The sequence below is a fragment of the Corythoichthys intestinalis genome, chromosome 8 (genome assembly GCF_030265065.1).
Source record: "Corythoichthys intestinalis isolate RoL2023-P3 chromosome 8, ASM3026506v1, whole genome shotgun sequence".
In the NCBI taxonomy this organism is placed as follows: Eukaryota; Metazoa; Chordata; class Actinopteri; order Syngnathiformes; family Syngnathidae; genus Corythoichthys; species Corythoichthys intestinalis.
The window spans coordinates 34,031,545-34,056,342 of record NC_080402.1 but is presented as its reverse complement, the minus strand read 5'-3'; the positions used below and the strand labels follow the sequence as shown (position 1 = coordinate 34,056,342).

Sequence of the window (24,798 nt, the reverse complement as noted above, 5' to 3'; positions counted from 1 at the left end):
GATATTATCACCTGCTTTGTTTGGGGAGGGGGGGTGTTAGTCTATGTGCAGTTTTTCATACTAATTCTAATTTTGTATGTTGTCAGAGTGGCTTTGGACCGTGCTGCTGTACTGCTCTCCATAAAAGGAGCAATGGTGCGTCTGGATAATGTGTGGGGCGTGGGCGGTGGCCTCAGACCTGTCAAGCATCTCATCAAAGAGGTATGATTTGTCACGAGTCCACGAGTGATTATGTCACTACATTTGAAAATCTGCTAGCACAGTCTCAACTAAAGGTGCTAAAAATGTCCTGAACCATACATGTAAATTCAATTGCAGGCTGTCCTACACTGGAATGCAAAAGTTTGTGCACAATGCATTTGCGTATGCAGAAAAGTCGGGGCCATAGGCCATCGCCTGGTTTGCCTACCCTGTTGCGTGATGCATTTGCCTCCCAGGAGACAGTCAATTGTGTATGCAGACTGACACGATCTTGTGTGGACATTTTGAAGGGCAAACAGAGAAGCCATTGTGGCCCCTGCTTTGTTGTTATTCCAACTTTGGGCCTTTTCATTGCAGGGGGTTAAATACACACACACCTGCACACCACAGTCATTGTTTTATTGCTTAATGCCCGAGTGGTGTATGCTGGAATTTTTGGTGCTGCTAAGTTGGGTGTTGGGACTTCAAGTACGGTAGTTTACATGATAGTCAAAGTAATGTTTGTACAAAGAAAAACACTTTGAAAGTAGACATTTATTGCAGCATTGTGTACGCCTCTCAGGATTTTAACTTTTGTTCGCCTTGCTTTATTTCAATACCTACATTTCGTGGAAGTCACTGAATTCTGCACAGCTTAAAAAAGTGCACTTCAATCCAAATTGACATGTCATTTAAAAGCACTGGCTTCACGCCAATGCTTCTTGCTTTGGTCATCATTTTGTTGTTGTTTGGTCGAATGTGGCCTTTGTGCACATGTGAATCACTTGCAGTGCCCTACACTGGCCAGGGGGTGAATCTAGGGCATTGACTATTCCATGGTTAGGTAGCACTTAAGGCATACTTGACTCCTTACAAGATGAGAAATGCATTTAAACCAAAGGTTGCCAAAGGTCTGATTATTTTGCCACTATCATGTGAAGTTGCAACCCTAAAACATTTTTTGTTTGTTTTAAAATATAAACTATAGTATTAATACTGGTACCAGGTGTTGACGCTCAGTTTACTTTAATGAATAAAATAAACCCAGAAAATACAGCAAAATATTATTTATGTTTTCTATATGTTAAACAGCATTTGACAGGAGAGATATTCTGACCATAAACCCAAATGCTAACCCTTAACCATTGAAACATTCAAATCGGAATGTCAAATGAAATTACGTCAAATTCATTTTGAAGCATCATTTAACCATAATTTCTTCAACTGTGAATTTTTGTTCTAGATGAACCTTCTGCTAAAAGAATACCTGACCTCCGGAGATGTGCTGGAGGCTGAGCGTTGCCTGCGTGAACTTGAAGTTCCCCACTTCCATCATGAGCTTGTCTACGAGGTATCAGATGTACTGTACTCCATTTCAACAAACGCTTACATGGCAACACAAACTACCATACCCCACATTCTGGTTAAAAAAAATCAACATAATTCAATAAATATTTAATAGATTGACTGGATCTTCCAGAAATATCTGCTCACTTGCATATAGCCAAGTGCAAAATAATAATAATAAAATAAAAAAGGACTAAAATAGAATTTGTTTCACAACAAAGACTCCTTGTTTTATTGGACATTGACTACATTTTCAATTCATTTTTTACCATTCATTCATTCATTCATTCATTCATTTCCCATGCCGCTCATCCTCAAGGCAGCCCACTTCAAATGGGGGTGCTGGAACCTATCCCAACCAATCAAACCAAAATAAATTAAGAACATTCACATTCCAGGTAAAAAAGCAGAACACTATTGAATTTAAATAAGAAAACTGACTTAATTGGCCAGAAATTTAATTAATGAATTAATTAATGATTTATTGTCAGAGTACCTGCAATTTATTATTGTATATTGAGAATAACCTAGTTTAACCCTTTAACACCGAACGTGTCGGCAGCGACGCGTTTACCCATATCGTCTTTGAAGCTTCGTCACGCTGTAATTACATCACCCACGTGCTGCTGGTAGGTCTCGTTTGAAAGTGCGGAAGTTGATGTCCACACCAGTTTTTATTTGAAGTCAATCAGCCAAGAAAAACGGGAGATAATGTCATTTGAGTTTTATAGTTTTATTGCACTCATAAATATTCATTAAAACGCTGCATGGACCATGTATCCATCTCCATATTTCCATCATTTCTTGTCCTTTTTCAAAACCGAAAGCAGCACAAGAGACTACTTATCCCAAGTGTCGTTGTGATGTCAGGAAGGACGAACCGAATGTGATCATTTTTAATAAATTTCCGAGCGAGGCGCCAACTATTGAAAGGGAGGCATGCGAAGCAAGCAACGGCCGGTGTTGTGCCGAAAAATGCACAACACCGGTTTGTTTGAGCGAGCGACTTTGAAACGTGCAGAATGAATCTAAAACTACATTTAGCACAAGCTAATGCATTATTTCATTAACTCAAGGAAGAAGATGAGTCGTATTTGTCGTTGTTTTCCTCTGATGAATCGGTATCTTGGCGACTAGAAGTGACAGTAGAGCGCAAACGGCGAAAGAGTAGGCTGTATGACGTTAAGTGTGACGCAGCTCCCTCCGTGACCTGTTCAAGAAGCTTTATTGAGTGCGCAAAAAAAAAAAAAAAAAAAAAACTTTATTGGGTCGCATGCCTGAAAAATTTGAATTCAACTTGTCAATATTTTTGAAAATACTTTTTTCAATGTTATATATATTTTTTCTTCACTATAATCTTTTCAATTTTTATGTAGATGTGCATTCGAGAAGTTTGATTGCATGTACGTATATACTTTTGATAAGGTGATGGGTATAACACCTAACTTCACAAAGAGATATCTTCCAAACCCTTTTTGTGATAGATGATATATATAATTTTTTTTCTCACTGTTTTGCACACTATATAACCTGTTTTGACCATAGTATGTGTAAAGGCCAAAAACGCCTATGACCATACCTGCTGTTTGTGTTGAACTGTCAAACATAAAACTATTCAGTCTTATTTTTTTCTATTGAATGTTTATCCTAACAAGTTGAATAAATATTATCAAGCTTCAAAATGGTTGGTCGAGCATGTTTGGTTGTCAATGGGACGTCAACATTACAAATTTTGAAAAAAGATTTTGGGATTTTTTTTTGTCTTTTTGGGTCCAAAATGTGGATTATAATTGGTCAGTGAAGAAAACAACAGTTTAGACATGAAGTTCAAGGTGTCCTGAAAAAAGGGACCCAATTTGGGCATTGTAAACAATTTTTTCTTTGAAATATAAAGGCAACATCAAATGCATGCAAATTCGGCCAAAATAGGCTTAGGTGTTAAAGGGTTAAATACACATAGACTTTTATTATTGTTACCTCAAATGTGACATTTAGGGACCAAAATTTGTTTTTTGTTTTCAGGCGATTATAATGGTGCTGGAGTCCAAAGGGGATGCAGCCAGCCCCATGATCATCAAGCTGCTGGAGTCCCTTTGGAAGACGGGCCACCTTACCGTGGATCAGATGAACAGAGTCAGTCTCTTGTTCTGTATGAACAATTATTGACCTCTCCGCTACACTTTAAGAATGCTTGTGCTTGATTACCTTTGCCTCTGTAGGGCTTCCAGCGGGTCTACGATGAGCTCCCCGAAATAAACCTTGACGTGCCGCATGCCCACACGATCATGGAGACCTTTGTGGACCTCTGCTACCAGCAATCTGTCATCTCCAAGCAGCTAAGAGATGCATGCCCCTCCAGGTTGGTTCAGTACCTAATAAGTCTACCTTCATTTGGCAGTGTACAGTGGACCTTTGAAATCTGAGTGTCATGGGAGCAGTCAGAAAACATGTTAAGATGATTATGGACTATTTGGTCAGAAAATCTCATTTAGCAAAAGTAGCTAGTCAACGTGTAGAGTGTATTAAACAAGATTTCATGACTAACATGGATAGAGTAGTCAAAAATTGTATTCAAATTAATTGGCTCTTACTTTAGTTTGACTCAAGTAAAAGTAAAATATAGGTAACTTAAGTTAAAGAAAAACCCAAGCAGGCCTACTGTGTAGCTGGTGAGAAACTAGTGGTTAGTTTCAGAGCTTGAACATCAGAGACACAAAAAAAGTCATACCAATTAGCGGGCCCGTAAAATGGCGGGGGGAACGTGCAGCACTCGACCAAACGACCAAAAAATGGTTAAGATGCAGGTTGAAAATAAAGTATTTGACATATAACGCTGCCCTCAACATGACTCGAAAGCGCAGATTTTAACCTCTCTCCCAGTTTTTATTTGGCACCGATTGACCACGGAAAACCGGAGATATGATCCTTTTGATTTCATAATAGTAATTATGAAGGAACTAATCACTATTCAAACTAGGAACTATTTTCCCCACTAGAGGGGACTAATGCTCTTTGGACGAATAATGCTTCATTTCTGTCATATTTTTCTCTCGCTGGAATTTAATGTTTGTGTTTTTTTTTTTTTTTTTTTTTTTTTTTTTTTTTTTAATTTATTTTTTTTTTTTATTTCTTTGGCATAATGTAGTTATGTAATGGGTTATTGTACAGTATCATTATAACAACAGTTCATATAGATAACTTTGTGCTAAGAAAAAAAAATACCATTGTTTAAAAAAAAAAAAAAATGTAAGCAGCTACTCCCAATGTTACTTATTACTTGAGTATTCTTTTCACCAAATACTTTTTTAAATTGTACTTGAGTACATTTTTTGGATGACTAGCATTTAGATTTATTATTTTAAAGTAACGCTCCTCATACTTGAGTTAAATGTTTGGCTACTCTACCCACCTCTGCCCTTGCAGGAAGAAATTAGCAAAGTTGGAACTGAACACAAAACAACCACAGCAAACGCAAGACAATGTCACAAATTAAACTGTTAATTTCCCACAACCAAAAAGACTAAAAACGAAAAGGAAATGAATTGAAATACTCTATGTACTGCAGTTGTCAGCAACAGTAATAATGCTTTCCCGAATTATTAGAAGTATAAAACCTATGCAATTATAAAGTTTACTCGAGTGCTGCTCGGTGTGAGAAGCTGATCTTAATAATTGTTTAATAACAAGCAGGAAGCTGCAGTGGCAAGCTGATTCACCAAGCAGCGAGGCTCAAGCTGGTTCCCGCAGCAACTTTGGAGTTCCGACTCTCAACTGGTCACTCCTATGACGAAACTTGATAATTAATGGAAAATGAACACAGGTTACAGTTCTTAAATAAGGGCACAAGAAGACATGTACCAACCTTAAAACACGGCAGCCAGTTAGGCTCGTTTTGTGTCTCTCCACCGGCGACCATGACAGAGACAACACGGCAGCATCCATTGCATGAACTAATGGTGCGCAACGGAGGCAGGGCTGTGAGGCAGCTCGCGTTTATAACTATGGGGAAAAAATACAGCACCCTAATACGTACAATAAGGAAATGCCACACACATTGGCTGCATTTCAAAAACAGTTTGAGTCACCCTCGCTCACTTGCCCTCAGTCCTTGCAATGACGTCACACGGCGTCCACTTGGCGGGCGGAGGTGTAGTGAAAGCGGTAATGGAACACACTTGCCCTCGTTCACTCACAGGCCAGACAATCATGGATCAACCACATGTTGTTGGAGTAGGTCTATACTGCCTAAGGGTGTCAACAATAATCGATGCGGCGATGCATCCCGATGCGGGGCAGGGACGATTCGATTCGATGCGGGCAACACGCTGAATCGATTCAGCGCATTTTAAAATATATAAGTACGTTAAAAAAATCTTCCCTGCGCAATTCCGGTGATGCAATGGATTTGGTTTCCCCATTTGTATTGTTATTCTCATGTTTACGTGTAGAGAGAGCTACTTTACATTCAAAGCAAGCCCGTAGAGGTTAGATCGGGCCTAAAAAAATTCCAGCCCAACCCGACACGGCCCGTTGGTATTGAAGCCCGACCGGCCAGATCAATTAACTATAGATTTGCATGCCCGAGCCGAGTGATGCGGAAAAAAAAAAAAAAACGCAGCAGCAGCAGCAATTTATTTTCATTTCTTCAAGTTTTCTTACTGTTTAAATAGTCTACATATTTTTATAGGAGTTATAAAAGCCTTTACACAACGAAATAATGCTGGGAAAGTTTAATATTAAAAAAACACGGTTTTGCAGACACACAGAGGAGAAGATTAGAAAGGATCACATTTGCCTTTGTGTGCATAAATAAAAGTGTCTTTCCTAACAAATTCTCAGTTGGCAGACAAAAAACGCAAGTTTACTCAATATTTAAATAGTCTACATATTTTTATGAAATTTATAGAAGCATTTACACAACGAAATAACGCTGGGAAAGTTTGATTAAAAAAAAAAAACACGGTTTTACAGACACACAGAGGAGAAGATTCGAAAGGATCACATTTGCCTTTGTGTGCATAAATAAAAGTGTCTTTCGTAACGAATTCTCAGTTGGCAGAAAAAAAACGCAAGTTTACTCAATATTTAAATAGTCTACATATTTTTATGAAATTTATAGAAGCATTTACACAACGAAATAACGCTGGGAAAGTTTGATTAAAAAAAAAAAAAAAAACACGGTTTTACAGACACACAGAGGAGAAGATCCAAAAGGATCACATTTGCCTTTGTGTGCGTAAATAAAAGTGTCTTTCGTAACGAATTCTCAGTTGGCAGGAAAAAAACGCAAATTTACTCAATATTTAAATAGTCTACATATTTTTTATGAGAATTATAAAAGCATTCACACAACGAAATAACAGGAGGAGAAGAAGAAAAAGAGGGCTGCCCCACAGCCCTCTGCGCATTTTTTTTTTTTTCTTTTTTAACAATTTATTAGTCCGGCGCGGCGGCCCGACCCGACCCACCGAAACGTGAATGCTTAACATTTCGGGTCGGGTTCGGGCACAAGATCTAACCTCTACGCAGGGGGGACGAGGAACCCAAATCCGCTTCCTTACCGGAGTAACGTCACAGACAAGCGCAGTTGTAATCGAGAGAGCAGAGAGATAGGACATAACATAACAATGGCTGAAACGGAGAAAGAGGGAGCGAGAAATATTATAGATATAAGATAGGCTAGGCCTACATTTTACTTTTGTTCTACATTTCAATTTAATTGATGTTTTGTTTGCAACTGAACTGATCCCTGGATTGCGATAAAGATGCTGCTGCACTACAATATTTTCTTTGTCGTTTTCTTTAATATTTACTTGAATATTTTTATTGATGGGTCATTGTGACTAAAATACAGTGACTGTTATTACTGATTTTGCACAGGAGTTCAGATGTTGCACTGTGTGAAGCCCTGGTCTCATTCAAAGCACTAATTAAATGCTGTGATCTGTTTTTTTTTTTTTTTTTTTTTTTTTTTTTTTTTAAGATATATATGAAAGTATACTATTTTCATTTGACTTCAACCAGGAGTGACACAAGAGCCAATAAAAAGTTGTTTAATGTCTGTCCGCTTGTGTTGGCTCATGATTCACGAAAAATATGCTTTGCTTTAGAATTTTAATGCATCCCAGGCTTTAATGCATCGCAAAGCATTGCCGAATCGAACCGAATCGAATCGTGACCCTCTGAATCGAATTGAATCGAATCGAATCGTGCCCTTCCGAATCGTAATCGAATCGAATCGTGAGGGCGGTGTGGCTGCACACCTCTAATACTGCCTATTTCAAATCACACGAAATACACGCGGACTCATGTCATTAAAATACAGACGTATTCCGTGCTTGATAGCAATACACCGGAAGCTGGCAATTATCACAATTATTAGTTTTGTATCAAATTTTATTTGGGCAACTCATTATTTGTCTTCACATTATCATTTGTAGACCGTTTTGTTGTTCAAATAGGTTAAGCTACTTTAAGTTTAGCTGACTTTAGTTGTAGTCCCACCCAACGCCATTTGATGACAGACCATTCATTTTGGTAAAAGCAAAGGCAATTGCAAAACAACGACAAGCGAAATAGAAAAGGCAAAGTGAAAAGGGAAAGGCAAAGAAAAAAATTGCCATTGTTTTTTCTATTTGTGTTTTTCAATGGGAAAAAAAGTAAAAGTCAATGATAAAATATACTTTTATATTTTTATTTATTTCATTATTTTTTCTCTTTATATTTGTGTATTCTTTTGTTCATTTTGTGTTACAAATGGCGCCAACAGTGTTTGAGCTTTATTATCGTCACCGCATGGGCATATTTTTCATGCACCACTGCAATGCATTGTGGGATATATACTCTGGCTTGACCATCATTGTTGACTCGATCACTAAGCCCTCAAAGGTCGATCTCCCCAAGTTCGCTTCAGCTGTTTAGAGAAATGGAACATGCCTTAAGATGGAGGCGGGGATTCCCCTCGAGGGCAAGCGCTGAGGCAAATGACCGAGGGTGGCTAAAACTTTTTGAAACGCAGCTGTTGTGAATATATGACGAAAACTAGTCCTCATTTTAGTCTCGTTGTCATCTCATTAGACGAAAAGTGGCATTCGGCTCGTCATATTTTATTCTTCCGAGACATTTTCATCTTGTTATCGTCATGAAAAAAATGTTTGTTGACAAAATATTTTCGTTACCGTCATTGTTGACAAAAACACCAATGATATCAATTATGGAACATTCTGTAAATTAATTGATTTTGAAACGCCCTTTCAAAACGCCAAAATCTTTTGTGATATCACAGCGAATGTGTTCCAACTAGGCTGTGTTGAAAATGCCTGTGCAATCTCAGGAGTGTTTAAAATATGCTGTTCAATTAATTATTCAGAGCGCTGCACTCAAGTGGCACTCATATCATCGCACACCCACATAAAACCAGACACAGCTATATGGTAAATTGTTAGTTTACTAATATCTTACTGTACACTGCTGTGCTGATAGCTGCCTAGCCCTCAAACAATCGTCTCTGTCGTCACGTGACAGCAGTCCTCACCCAAACAACCTTCAACTGCATAAAAGCAACCACTACTAAAAGGAAATGTTATTGATTTAATCAAGCCTTTTCGAAACCTTGAACAGACGGTAGGATAGGAACAAGTTTATTTTTACTCTGTGCATAAACAGTATTGTGAGGAATGAAGTGCACACTAACTGCAGCTGTGATTCGGTCCTAATTACAATGAAATTTGCTACGTTCATTCCAATTTACAAACACTCACTGATTGAGAAACGCAAGAGATTTGCTCCCGAGCTATTCAGATTGACCAATGTTGTGTAAAAACAACATATCAAGGGTCTGAACTTAGTTCACTGGGTTGTAAATGTATGTGGGGAAGTGGCACGTTCAGGTTGCACCAATGTCATACTTCTGCCAAATGAAAGTTGTTCTGAAGACATGTTTTTTATGTCCATTATAATAATAGTGCCAGTGTTTGTTAGATTTAGGAGAGACCATTCCACTAACCGATTTGTTTTTTCCCCCAATAGAGGGCGCAAGCGCATGGTAAGCGAAGGTGACGGCGGCAAGATAAAAAATTGATTAAAAAATTGAAATGATGAAGAGCATTGTCAGGAGTAGGAGGAGGCTGGCTGGTTTAGCTTTGCGTCAGTTTCATCTGGACATGTCAGCATGAAATTCCTCCTCCTGATGACATCATCACCGTGATCATCATCTTTATGCCACAGCGTTTTTGGTGAAAGTGAAACCAATTCCAGACAAAAACTGGACATGTTAAAAAATAAATAAAAATGGAAGCCAGTTCCCTTCATCTTGTTCATCGCAGTTTTTTTTTTTTTTTTTTTTTGTAAAAATGTTCATTGTTTATTGGGTTGATCCACCCTTTCATTTCAGCTTTTGTACTTTATTTTCTTTTAAAAATAACTCATAGCTGTGAAAAGAGGGGAAATGGACCTGCTATTGGGGTGTTAAATGGACAATTTTTTTTTCAATTGTCCCTGAGATGGTTTTGTTTAACAGTGACACTTCACTGCTTTCTGTTTACATGTTGACCAAAGTTTGAATATAAAAAATCTTTTCATTCATTAAAAAAGGCAACATGACTTTTGTGTTTTTATTTGCAGCATGTGTATATATAAAGAGGTGCATTAAACATGTTTACAAACCACATTTGTTGCTAGTAGTCATCTCCCGTCTCCTTTGTCGACCATGATGAAGGGTCTAAAGGAGGTGGAAATAAGTGTTCTGCTTCGACAAATAGATTTAAAAATATTTCAATTTTGTAATTCTTAGGCCACTGTTTTTTTTTCGCTATATTGTCCTCCAAGGGCCTTGCCAACATTGTAATAAAGAAAAAAATGCAATCATCGTTATACTAAAAGATTAAGAACTTGCAGATTCAATCTTTAGATTAAATTGTTAAAATCCTGAAAAGAAAAACTACACAAATAGAAGACACATTTGATTCAATTTCACTCAAAGCAGTAATTATGTGGAACCCCCCCCCCCCCAAACTTTTTAACAGCAGTTACATTAGGCGCGTTATATTACGCATTCTTTTTTTATTATTTTTTTTTTTACTTTATTTACAACAAATACATAAATACAAACATGGGGTGAACTATACACACAGTCGGGAAATTAACATGAAAAAAAAAATAATAAAAGGGTTGGGGTTATTTTCAACACAAACTTTGTTGTTTGCAAAATCTCAATTTTGTCTTTTGAGTTACATATTTTACACCGTGAATGTGGAATTTTTCCAAAATTAAGATTTATAACATTTATATATTTCTACATTTTTAAGGTTGGATAGGCCAAACAAAATATATCTAAAAACTATTTTCAATGAGAGCTCAAACTTGGAGTTCATAAAATTGTTCAGGTCAAACCAAAATATATGAGAGTAAGTACAGTCCTAAACATATGGGAAACAATTTCCTCTGCATTTGCACAAAAAGAATAAATGAATGCTTTATTTGGACATGAGAAAATAAAAATAATAGCGAAACAAAAAAAAAAAAGAAAAAAAAATCTGAACCAATGATATTGTCGAGATAACAGCAACAATAGTTAAGACGAAAATTAAAATGATAATAAAAAACAAGATCAGAATTTATTCATAGTGTCTTAAAAGAACATATAACTTAACGTATCAACATTAACTTTAAATTTTACCATCGTTGCCTTTACAGGATAGCAACTGTGAAGTATTTTGCGTGTGATTTCTTAACTTTATTTCTTAATAGATATTTTCCAGATTATAAAGGTGTTTTAAAAATATTTTTTTATTTTATTCAAACAATAACACACACACACTACAGCTCATCAGATACAAAACTGCGCAAGACAAACACCAAAACATACATGGAAAATAAATAAAAATAAAATAATGGTGTTATATTTTGCGATAACTGATATGAAGGCATCATATTCAGGCGCGTGATCAAGACGTCATCTAGAAGGGACGTAAACGCGGAAGTAGCACGTCAGTTAACAAGACATAATGAAAAGACGAGGCGAGGTCTGTTGACAGGTGGGTAATCGTTTACTCAATGAACATAATTTTAATTAGCCTTGTATTTTTTGTTTGAGTAATCGACAACTCATTTTGGTGCCTACCGAATGCTTTAGTTAATGTTATCTTCAATGCCGTGACTAGCAAGAGAGGCGTGTGTGCAACGTTGCAATAACTGACGTGTCGAGAGCCCAACGGGTACATGTGCAAGTTATTTTTACGCGTGAGGGAGACAAGATGAACATTTGGATGTCAAGACCATCAAAATAAAGTTTAAAAACTGTCAAGAAGAAGAAATAACATAGCATCCTCTCTTCAATTTTTAAATACAGCTTCCACCCCAAAACGGTGTCTGCCCTCATAACATTATGAAAGATTCAAAGAATAGCCAAATTACTGAGTTTTACATGAGAAATGGTACTATCCCAATATAGTCTCTCTCAAAATACTGCTTAAATTATAGTTGTAATTGTGGACTAACCACGTGTAGTGTCCACTAGACTGCATTTGATTAAGTTGTGTAGCCGCCACATTTTTACCTATTAAAATTCAGATTTACTTCTTTATTTACTTTGTTATTATACTTCATTATGTTTTTGGCTTTGAGCGCTACAAATTCCTCTTGTGTGCAGGTTGACAAGTGCAGGATGGCCAGGCATCGAAAGAGGGTGGTGACCGGAGATCCCAATCCCCCTCTCCTAAAGAAAGATGAGAAGCCCCCTGTGTTATATCGCAAGGAGAAAAAAAAGAAGAAAATGGACATTGGCAAAATATTTATCAACATCTCCATTGTTCTCTGCTTGGTCAGTCTCATCTGGTTCTTCTATGCTCTTTACATGCGCTCCACTCTAGCCAAGCGGGTTGTGACATTGCACCCGTCACCTCGTGTTCTGGATGCCAATTCCACCAGTGCAACTGTATCGCCAGAAAGATTCTGGGGTTCCTACAGGCCTCAGGTCTACTTTGGCATGAAAACAAGGAGTCCAAGGTCAATTGTAACAGGTAGGCATATTCTGTTTGGGGCTTTATAAAACAGCCAAGAAGTCATTCCATGGTGGTTACGTCTGTTATATTTACTGGCATAACTAAAATAATGATTAAAACAAAAGCTTTTAAATGGTCTCGTATAGCGCAACGGTTCCTAAACATTTCACTTTTCACTGCATCAAAGAATATTGGCTCTACGAATACTATCATTTGGGCCAAAATCGATATACTTATGTATACTAGTATTTGGCCGAAAACTATGGAAAAAAGGCAGAGGTTTCGCTTATTTTTTTTCATGAATCACAAAAGCATGTATACACATATATAACACATTAAAGAGCATACGACAGGAGAAATAAAGTCTTAAAATAGCATTATTATGTGAATTAGAATCATATTTTGAGACGATTCGACTATATACAACAATTTAGCAAAACGCAGATGACGAGAAATTAGTCTTTTAATCTGCCGGTCAGCCACGCCTACCATTATAGGGCTCTAGCGTCCCCAACAGGTGGGTGATGTCAGCGGGAGACTGGGCTCATTGGTTTTACTATTGAGCCAATTGAAGGGGAATTATTCAGAATGAGGAAAACGCGACGAAGATAGCCACAAAATGTCATTGTTTCAGTCTCTCTACTCCAACATTTTTACAGGATATTCTTTTTATCCAAGTATTTTCCCCAATTACTAAATAAATGGCTTGAGAAGGACCAGTCAGCCCGTTGAGGGGGAACTATTCACAATGAGGAAAACGTGACGAAGAGAGCTGCAAAATGTCATTGTTTCTGTCTCTTTACTTCAACATTTTTACAGGATATTCTTTTTATCCAAGTATTTTCCCCAATTGCTAAATAAATGTCATGGTCATGACAAATAACAGTCTTGTGCTAAATGGAATATGAAATAATAAAAATGCACTTATTCAGTACGACATGGCAAAATTACTCCATAATGGTCAAAACTGTCGACTTCACCTTTACTGTCGCACCTCCCGAACGATATTTTATGACACCTAAATCGGACATATGTCATTTCCCTTCCCCGGCTTCGGAGAATGTAAACAAACCAAGAGGCGTGACAGCTAGCCGACATGCTAACCCGAACCGAGTGATGTTTCAAAGTCTTCGAAGCGGAAAACCACACATAACTAGCCCGGATTATTTGACATGATGACTGGGTTGTCGATTGTCTTTGTGGATCGGCAAACCGCCCAGCGGAGAGCAATTTACAGTTCGTTCCCCAAAGGAGGGCGGCTGCAGTTGTTGTGCAGCTAACGTGCAGCTAATGTGCACGAGGAGAGCTTTTTACTGTATATGCCTATCAATGATCAAGCGTAAGTAGTCCTTTATTTAAAGAAAGTTTGTAATGTTTACTTTGTAATCGCTGTATTCGTATTTGACATTATACAAAACAAGATGTTTACTCACTTCCTCGTAAGTCCAATGGTCCCACTGTAGTAGGGCTTGTTTTGGCCAATATCCACGGTGAATGGGAACCTTCTGAAACTCCAAAGAGGCGCACACGCCTCTCCCTCAGATTTTTCTGCAGCCGTTTGGCTGGCGTGATGCGAAAAATAAATGTATTAATCCGCAAAATCAGCTGAATCCTTAGTCCTCATACACAACAGTACGGCTGTTTAGTGAAGAGGACGCCTTCACCCGTACACGGCACAGCGCCCTCCTCCTCAATGCAAGACCGAAGCCGGAAGTCACTCATTTTCATGGCGCGGGATTCAAAAAACTAAATATAGCGATCGCTTCCACACACCTCCAAGCGGTCCATATTATTCAGGAGCATAAAATGCCGCGTGTATTATGAAATAAACATGCTTTTTCGTGTCACATGCAGACTCAATAATACTGCACGTATAACGATTAATCCACCAGCAAACGGCAGCCAGATCTAATTAGGAACTTTTATAATAAATGTGTGTAGTTATATAGAACAAACGTACTGTATGATAAGTTGAAATACCTTGGTTGTGATTGTTGGACGTTTTTGCTGTCACTTCACATTCTTTTTCTGCAAAGTTTGTTTCATTAGTGTAAATATAGCATTTTAATTTTTGGGGGGCCAATATACGTCTGGATTATTTTCTTGCTTCTTGCATTCACTTCTATTGACAGTTGTAGACATCAAATCCATTTCAATTGGGAAGGCAGACATTGAGTGATCATGTTTCACTGCCTTTGATGGCGATAGATTTCCAATCCAATTTGACTTTGACTTCCCAGTCAAAATGATTGAATACTTAAAAATTAAAATATATATAAACATAATACATTTTAAAGATCTGATCTTTTACACCCAATTTCAATCCTCTGAAAATGACGTGTTCAGGCCCAATTTCCTATCATGTAATGGCATCAGGGACATTACTAAACTACACATACCTTTTCTGTCTGAATTATAAGAGTAATAGAAGAAGAAGAAGAGTGCCACCTTAGCTGAAGCACTGGGAGTGTATTGATTACTTTTATTTAGGCTTGTCCCCGATCTATCACGTGATAGGAAATTGGGTCGATCGCGCCAGTTTTCAGCGGATCGGAAACAGGTGAAAAGGATCGAGTTTTTAGTTTTTAAGAAAAAATTAAAATTTAAAGGCTACAAGGTAACAAAATAATCCAGAAATACAGTGGCATTGCCAAAAGAAACAAAAATTGTATACGTTTTATACTCTGCAACACTCCCGGAAAAAGCAGCAGAGGAAGTACTGTAAACAGTACTGTAACATGTTTGTAACTTTTGTTCAATAAATAAATAACTATTTCGGTATTTGATTCGGACTCCGTATCGGCAGATTCTCAAAATCAGTTGTCTCGGGTGGAAAAATATGTGATGGGGTCATCCCTAATTTAATTGTGTATTAATACTTTAAATCAGCCTAAATGATGCTGCCACCTCGACACGTGTGTAAATATGGGTGTCCGCTGTTAAAAGAGCAGAGGAGACATGCCGATGAGAGTGATGAAGGCGCAACTGAGCAGATGAGCCAATATAACTAATATACCAGATATACCAAAGGATTGCGTTATAATAGTATTACAATTAGTTTTTCTCTAATATTTGAAAATAACTAAATAATCGGGGGTGTGAAAGGCAGACGTTATATTCATTTTATAAGCGCAGTTTGATTATTAACACTGCACCAAGATTTGAGGGTAAAATATGCTAACGTACCTAAAGACTGAGTTAAATTGTATCGCACTTAGAAATTGTTTCTTAATATTCGAAAAGAAACAGCTCTGCAATATATTGAATTCAGCTAACCTGTACTTGATGAACGCACTGAAGTGTATTAAAAAAGGTGAACATTTAATTCAGTAAATCTTTCGTATACCACTAGAGGGAGCCTCCGTAACAAACTTTGAGAACTGGGATAGAGGATTACAGAATGTGAGTCAAGTTCGTGTACACAGATTGTAAATTAAATTTAATTCCAGTGCAAAAATAAATTCATCGTTGCTTGAATTTTAACTCTCTTCCCTAAATGGAGCAGATTTATCTTGTGTAGATTTGCCATATTAGTGTGCGTGAATAGCCTGTTGTACAAAATTGCATGTACCACTTTCTGCCCGATGTGTCAGCTCCTTTTTTGAGGGGCTTTTTAAATTTGAAGTACACACCACTGTAGATGGTCCTCATTTTACAACTGACTTGAATGCCAGTGTTGTTCTCAAAAGCACACTGCTCGTGGCCCACAGTCTCCAAGACTAGAGGTCACTAAGAGCAAGACATGACCAAGATATTTGGAAGTCGAGACTGAGTCAAGTCCAAGACCACAAGCCGAGACAAAGACCAGCTGAGACTGAGTCAAGTCAAAGACCAGCTGAGACTGTAAACTTTGAAAAGAAAAAGAAAAAAAAAGTTTGGAAAGTTATAGAGAATTCAATCTTTAATATTAATTGTATTTTTAATACATTTGACAGCCAAAGCAATTTCAAAACACATTATGCGAAAATCTCATATCTTAACGTGTTTTTATAACTAAATACTTATAAAAATAGGAATCCTTGAATTTAAAACTTGTGTTTTAAAGACAAACTTCATTTCATTTAAGAAACATGAGCGACTGCGGCGGTTTATAACTGAAATGTGAGTGGTAGAGTATCATATAAGTGCATTACTAAAAAAAAAAAAAAAACTTTATAAGGTAATACAATACACCTTTAAGATATTGTCAGGATGGAATATACTGGCTACTAAATTAATGAAGTTAAAATGGTGGGAGATCAGTTTTGGTGCTGTACCAGTCTTGACAGAAAGTCCTGAAACCGAGACCTAGACGGTAGGAATATTTTGAGTTGAGACTTAGACCAGACAAAGGTCTTCAAAATTTCCGGTCTCGAGTGTTAACAACAGTAAAGTACACGGAATAGTTCGTGAACAACCCAAGCTATCATAGTGGTAAAGTCATTTGTGCGGTAAATATTTGCATGATGAACACACATAGAACATAAATATAAAACAGGATTAAAAAAATGTTTGCCACATTACGGCAGACACTTTATACTTCTGCCCAGACTAATTCATTGTGTTCCGTTCTTCTTAACCTTAGACCCCTCTTATGACTACACGGTTAAAAACCGAGGACCTTCTGTACTCTGCAGACTCTATAAAGTGCTTGTCAATTTAAAGAGGATTAACTGACAACAGTGTTGTCACCATGATACACCAAAATTCTGACTTTTATACTGTACCAGCTTCATAAGTACCTAAACATCATTAAAAGCAGCTGAATAATAGCTGAAACTTCAAATTCTTCTTTGGAAATGTAAAATATTAGAATGTTATTTAAAAAACGACTAATGAACATTTTTGAATATATTTTTGATTTGTGTGTAAGGTATTATGCATAATGCAGTACGCATTGGCCAGTACTGTACATCTATAAAATTCTGTTATATAGTATGCTCCTTCTGTTTGCATCATCAGGTATGATGTGGATGAATCAGTTTTCAGAAGTCATGGATGTGAACCTTAGGCATACCTGCGAGCAAAGTGATCACTTGCAAGGTTACGGCTGGTTGATGCACGACGGGATGAACTTCGGCATCCAGGAAATCAAAGAAAAAAATTTCACACTGACCACCGAGTTTGTCAAGAGAGTGGGAGGGGATCACGGTGGAGACTGGACCTGGAGGGTCACAGCTAAGCAACACGTGAATAGAAACATTATATGTGTGACACTGTTTCTATAGCAACTGCTTAGAACGAACTGATCGTTGTCTTTTTGTTTTCTACCCAACAGAGCTCTGCCCCGAAGCCGGCAGTCATCTCCCTGATGTTTTACGCTGCGGCGGATACCCAAGGCTCATTGGAGGCTCATGTGGAGGAAAAAGACCGCCTCGCTTCCATTACAGGCGTCTCAGAAGAGCTTGGCAATTTCAAGATAACGTTCCAAAAACCAGTTGCCGGGGATTTAAAAAGTCCTAAATATGCCAGGTAAGCATGTGAATTCATAATGTTGGATCAGTGTTGCCAAGCAGAACCTGAACTACAAGTATGATCCACATTAAATACGTAGCTTGCTCACCATCAAATGCAGTACAGCCTGCTGATTGATCGGTTAGTCAGTTATGCGTTATTGACAGGGGAATGGGAAAAATACAAACAACTCATTGGCCACCACTGACGGTTGATAGACGAACCAGAGCTTGTATCATAATGAATGGGTTTTACACTGACCAAACAGTAACTTTGGCATATTAACAAAAAAAGTAAGGCTCAGGAAAACAATCAACAACCTTCCTACTATAATGTGCTTGCTTGTTGAAAAGGCTTGTTGACATATGTTTTCACATGAAATACTTCCATGGTGAAAAAAAGGTTTGGGGACCACCTGAAGTAGAATTTTTTTTTTTTTTTAAAGGTTACTCGGGAGTTTTAAGCCTCTTAAATGACCATTTTATGTACTGGTTCTTCTTATGGCGAGATAGTGTTAAGCGCTTTGAGCGCCTTGAAAGGTGGAAAAGCGCTATATAAGTATAACACCATTTACCATTCCAGAAGAAGAAAGATGTGCACTTTATGCAGTTTATTAAAATGTAATTAATTGGAAGATTTTCAAGAGTTTTTATTTGAATAATTCATCAACTAAAATCCTTTCAAGTATAACTTGTAGCTTGTTGGGACTAATATTGCTATGTGATTAAACTGTGTTAACTCATTGGCTACCATTGACAGCCTTAGATGTCCGATCCGTATGAATAAGGAGGTCTAGCAGCCAATGAACGTTTCATTGTTAACTCTCCTAGTTCAAATGGATCGGACATCTACTACAGACAAACTAATCTAATTTCACAGCAGAAGGATGAGAAGAGGCTCATGATTGGATATCTATCATTTAAATAGTTAATTATAACGCATCTCATGAATTCTTTTTTTACTCCACTCCCACAGCTAATATTGATCTAGCTATAGAATTTATAGATTCTAAATACAAATAAATTTAAATGGAAGACCAACAATTTTAAGAGTATCAAATACTATGTTATAACATGGCAAGAGGTCATGTCTTTCTGTGTTGCAACCAAGCGCATTCACAATTTGTGCAGTGCCAGGTGCAATCCTCAAAACAGCCAGTTGTAGCTCATGACACATACGTTCCCGACCTTTAGTTTACAGCATGTGCTATGTGCAAAGCAAAGTCCAAGCGCATTATGCTGATCTGTTAAAACTGATTCCTCCTCTGTTGTATGAAATAACATTTAAAAGAGCCATCCACATGATGGCAGTGCACAGCAGGTATTACAGCAAAAGCAGTAACTTCAATATTGTTTGAAGCTGACAAAGGTGTATCTTAGCATCATCTAAAGGTACGTTACAGTGGCGACTGGCAGTTATGTTTGCTGTCATGTTAATCAGTTAAGGAGGGACATTTGCTGGAGAATGTTAACATTAACAATGTTACATGGCATTCAGATAATAAAATATAATTTACCCATTTTATTAATACTAGATGACAAATTTGAGCTCCTTACATTGTACATATAAACATTTGTACATATAAACATAACATACGTGGAACATTTTCCTTCCACACCATAAATCAATAGGCCTATTTGGAGAGGCTCTTGGTTGTTATCTGCTATTATATTGTAAATTGGCAGTGTCTAAAACTATCAATGGTCATTTAAATATACCATATCCCCTCATGCCTACTTTAATTTCTGAATCACAGATCGCACAAATATTTTTCATTTTATGGATAAAACTTTCTCTTTTCTTTTTTGTTTCTCGTGGTCATGGTAAAATTTGTATCGTAGTATGTGGGGAAAAAAGCGAACAAGCATCAAAGGAATGTGGCCATACACCCAAGTCCAAAAAAGTATTGCTTGCCCGTCTGTAAATTAAAGTGTATTTTGTCTTTTCTTCAGACAAACGTAATAATTTGCCTGATGAATTGCTGTTCACCGTTGGTTATCCTCCACTGTCACGCGGTTTCAGCCAAACTTCTGTCATTAGTGTACTCTGTGACCCAGGCAATTAAATCTGCTGTTCACAATTACATTTGGCACCCTGCTTAAGTTTTGATTTTACATTTTTTTTCTTTCTTTCAATTGTGGTCCTATATTATTCAAACAAAAAAGCTGAAAAATCTTTATTTGAAGCTAAACAGCACATCTTTTAGAGGGTGTTGTAGCTCCAAAGCTGTAAGCTTATCTCTTGATAGCTTGGCCGCCAACATGGCTTCTCCATTTTCCCTTGTTCATTAATCCTTGTCATCCTTTTATAATAATGATAATTATTAGAAGCCAATGTTATTTGTTGCCATAGACATAAAAAAAGTGTTACAAATTACAAAGTTTCAACAGCAATAGAGAGCTACCTGAACATTGTTGTAAATATGGGTGTGCGATGAACAGATCGAGATGAATATATTGATTAGTTTAGCAAGGATCCCATCAAATTCACTGAGTGCATTTAAAATCTTGTAGATTTGCCGTGAAAGAATAGTTTGGATGTTTTTTTTTAATGTAGCATTTACATCTTATTTAGTTCTAACATTTGTATTGGACTGTTAAATTGATTCAGCATCTGTCACGTCCTGTTAGCCCGACACAATCACCCACTGGCCAATGGGTCACCACTAACATTGGCCATTGTAGACTGGATGGTGGAATGTTGAATCAGACTGTATTATTACATGTTATGTTGAATTAAACTGTCCCATATTTCATTTGAATGAATAAATATTGAGCAAATTGACGTAAGAACTCATTGTTTCAATCTAAAGGTATTTTTTGGGACATATTTTGGTTTGGTTGTGTGTATCCAAAGAATTATCTGTGAAATATGTTCCTTGGCTCAATAATGGTTCAAAATCAGTAGTTCTACACTCAGAAAACACATCTAATCAATAGTTTCCTGCCTTTTCAGTTACAACTACCTTCAAACCCACACTCCTGGCTTAGAGAAGCTCACTGACATTGTGAAGCACAGTCTGAACCAGAGGTTTGTCTTCAGCCCACCGTCCGGCGAAAAGAGGGTGTACATTGCCGTGGATTCCTACAAGCCCCCCTTTCAGCCCAACCAACAGAAGCCACCCTTAGAGTCCAGAAAAGAGGGTGACTTTGTGGTACACCAGGTCACCGTTCAGATGCCTTTTCAAATGGAAGTGCTCTTCGAGTCAGCAAGCTTTCGCAGCCGGCAGAACCAACTGGTAGGACCGATCATGACTCAGGAGCTGGAGAAAAAGAAAGCTGAGTTTAATGCTAGGTTTGAAAATACGTTTGGGCTCGGAAGAAAAGGTTACAGTCAGGCTTACATTAAGTTTGGGAAGGCGTCGCTCAGCAACATGTTGGGCGGAATGGGCTACTTCTTCGGCCAGTCAGTGGTTCAGTCCAGCTATAATGAACATCCGCTGCTGTACCCTGAAGGGGCATTATTTACTGCCGTTCCATCGCGCTCTTTCTTTCCACGAGGTTTTCTTTGGGACGAGGGTTTTCACCAGCTGCTGCTTAGTAAGTGGGACCCCCAAGTGACAAGAGAAGCAGTCTCCCACTGGATAGACTTGATGAACATGGAAGGCTGGATCCCCCGTGAGCAGATCCTTGGAGATGAGGCTCGCAGCAAGGTCCCTACTGAGTTTGTAATTCAGCGGAACGAGAACGCCAACCCGCCTACTCTCTTTTTAGCTCTTCAGGAACTAATTGAGCAGTTCTCATCAAATCCAGACAGCACAGAGTTGCAGGCCACTTTACCATTCCTCCGACGATTGTACCCCAGACTCAAGACCTGGTTCGAGTGGTACAACACCACTCAGTCTGGGCCTTGGCCCAACTCATACCGCTGGCGTGGCCGTGATAAGGACACCAATCTGTTCCTCAACCCCAAGACGTTAACCTCCGGTCTAGACGACTATCCGCGGGCCTCGCACCCATCAGCACAAGAGCGCCACGTGGACCTGCGCTGTTGGATGGCTCTGTCCTCTGGTATTATGGCTCAGATTGCTAAACTTTTAGGTGAACCTCACCAAGACTATGAATCCACTCACCAAGTGCTGACAGACAACAACCTGCTGAATGAGCTTCATTGGTCCGAGCAACTTCGCGCATTTAGCGACTACGGCAACCACACTCAAGACGTAAGCTTGCAGCAGGAAATGATGTACATCTACCACGGACATCACCGCCAACAGATCACACGACTTGTCCGCTCTGTCCGCAAGGCTCCAAAACTGCAGTATGTCAACGCTCTGGGTTACGTCAGCTTGTTCCCCTTCTTACTGCAGGTTCTTCACCCAGACTCTCCCAAAATGGAACACATCCTCAGAGACATGAAAGATCCCAGGAAGCTGTGGACAACGTACGGTTTGCGCTCTCTCTCCAAAGCTGATCCGTTGTACATGAAGAGAAACACAGAACATGACGCTCCCTACTGGCGAGGACCGGTGTGGATCAACATCAACTACCTGGCTGTGAGAGCCCTTCACCACTACAGCAACATACCGGGGACATATCAGAAGCAGGCAGCTACTCTTTACGAGGAACTCCGGACTAACATAATCATAAATGTTTACAGACAGTATGCTGAAACGGGTTACATCTGGGAACAGTACAATGATTCCACTGGCAGGGGTCAAGGAAGCCACCCCTTCACTGGGTGGTCAGCCCTAACATTACTAATGATGGCTGAGCAGTACTGATGCCATCTCATCTGAAAATTATTGATCCACAGACATGACATGCAGAGGGAGGGAAGGTGATCAGCATTCATTCAGTGATGTAAAAGCAGAGGAATTTTATCTGCTGCTTTTGACTTTTTGACTAACATGTCAGGATCAAATGGACTGGAATTGATCATGTCAGTGTTGTTTCAAAATAAATGATTTGACTGTTTTTAAAGACATATGTTTGTTATACTTTATGTGGCTTGCAAGTGCAACAAATTATGTGTAAGCACAAGCGTTGACATGCACTCGTTTTTGTGTGTATATTTTTTATGTATAAATGTATATTAGGCTTTACATACAGGGTGTTCCAAAATGTTTGACCCTATTTCGTAGGCCAAGAACTTTGACAATTTTCATTGGAATGACCTCAAATTTTCACAGCTTGTGTAGAAATGTTTCAAGTTTTTGTGTGTAACGTTTGGCATTTCTATCTTTTCAGGTTAAGAAATGCCGTTCACTTCAAAAGAAAAGGCATTTTGATAAGGCATTTTGCAGGCGGCGCTCATATTCAACATTTATTAAAATCTCTCATAGAACCAACAAAAATTTGTTCTTTTCTTTGTAAATTTAACCAATAAAAATTATGACCTTCAACATAAAGTGTATTTAGTTTCATTAAGATTGGTCAAGTAGTTTCCGAGATATGGGCATTTAGAATGGGGTCAACCATTTTGGAACACCCTGTATTTAAGCATAAAAATTTTTAAGGCTAAAATTAAAGGCCTGTATATAAATTGATAAAAGGGTATGTATATGCCACCATTTCCTGAATCAAAGCTGACATCAGCTTCTCCACATTGTGACTGGAAGCACAGCCAACAGAGCATCTCTTGTCACAATATTTTTAAAATTCGATTTTCGAACTGCAGCCGCACAAGCTTTGTATGAATTTGATTAGATTCTTTGCATTAATTTCATGGAAGGTGGTTGTGAGGCTCTCACCGCTGACATCAAAAGACCAAGATTGACTTCTCTACACCCTATGTGACATCCTCACATACACTGGGGCATCTTGTGGCAACATTCTTATTAATACTTTGACATTCCATATAAAAGGCTGGTAATCATGCTGGCCACTTGCGTGCGTGTGACTCCAATCTTCTGCAAGACTGTTGAATGGGCTGAATGTGGTTACAAAGTTGGAGGCCTGGAGCGGAGCAGTGAGGTTGCATGCCTATAAATAGTGCAGCATAAAGACTAGAAAGTGCAGTTTCACAGTGCAAACACATTGAGCAGTAGATAAGTTTGTGTGGGAGTGTAACAAATTGACTTTATTGAGCTTTTATTCAAGTTCTGTTCCCTTGTTAAAAACACATCGGGAATGGTTTTCTGAGCCAAATCACGTATGTTTGCAAAATGGTCGACTCTCTCCTGTCTGCCCGTGGTAGCTGCTGAAAAGCTGCATTGCACCTCCCCTTATGCATAGCACCTCCCCTGCTATGACATGTATACTGTTAAACTAATCCCACACAAGCACAGCCTCCCGTAATTCTCAAAAGAAGTAGCAACTAATTTGACAGCTCAGCTAACCCTTAGCACACACCGCTGACAAGTGTTGACGCTAGTACTTGCGATCTAAACCGCTAGTAATTTGGCATTGAGAGAAAATTTTGAAGAATGACTCTGTGAGCATTAAAGAACACTATTCCTTTCAGGCCACGAAGACAAAAGTATTCATGCATTAGTCGTCGGCGCTACCTTATAACACTAGTCGAATTTTTAGGTGAGTGGATTTTAATGTCAGATTAAACACATTACAAACAGTTACGCTAAATTTAAAAAAAATGTTTCATGAACAGCACTATTAATTGCTTTATTACCATTACAGTTTATCAGCCGATAATATTAGCATTTTAAAATTATCTCGGATAATGTCGACATTAGTTTTTCATGATCAGCTTTGGGCCAGTATGCATGTTGCCATCAAAATGAATGCAGAAGCTTCTGCCTTCTGACTTTGTACAAGGGCTGGTCACACTTTAGCACAGCAGTTATGCTTATTGACCATTAGATGTCTCCAAACTAAGATGCTTGGGATTTGTTATGTGAGCAGCTGTGTTGGTAATCTTACTTTAAAAAAGTAATTAG

General features: G+C 38.3%; 2 protein-coding genes across 2 annotated transcripts in view; both read left to right on the top strand.

Moving 5' to 3' along the window:
* Positions 1–10,177, top strand: part of pdcd4a (programmed cell death 4a) — a 29,834-nt gene extending 19,657 nt beyond the window's left edge. The window contains exons 7-11 of the mRNA XM_057844571.1: positions 87–201; positions 1,424–1,531; positions 3,550–3,660; positions 3,747–3,886; positions 9,556–10,177. Coding sequence (XP_057700554.1) covers positions 87–201; positions 1,424–1,531; positions 3,550–3,660; positions 3,747–3,886; positions 9,556–9,607 — 526 coding nt within the window. The 3' untranslated portion in view covers positions 9,608–10,177. The remainder of the gene's footprint in view (positions 1–86; positions 202–1,423; positions 1,532–3,549; positions 3,661–3,746; positions 3,887–9,555) is intronic.
* A 1,262-nt stretch (positions 10,178–11,439) lies between these two features.
* On the top strand, positions 11,440–23,677 carry mogs (mannosyl-oligosaccharide glucosidase). Its single transcript, XM_057844654.1, has 5 exons — positions 11,440–11,561; positions 12,176–12,545; positions 17,469–17,695; positions 17,785–17,978; positions 20,916–23,677. The coding sequence occupies exons 2-5, from the start codon at positions 12,191–12,193 to the stop codon at positions 22,681–22,683; spliced, it is 2,544 nt and encodes an 847-aa protein (XP_057700637.1). The 5' UTR covers positions 11,440–11,561; positions 12,176–12,190; the 3' UTR covers positions 22,684–23,677.
* The last annotated feature ends 1,121 nt before the right edge of the window (positions 23,678–24,798 follow it).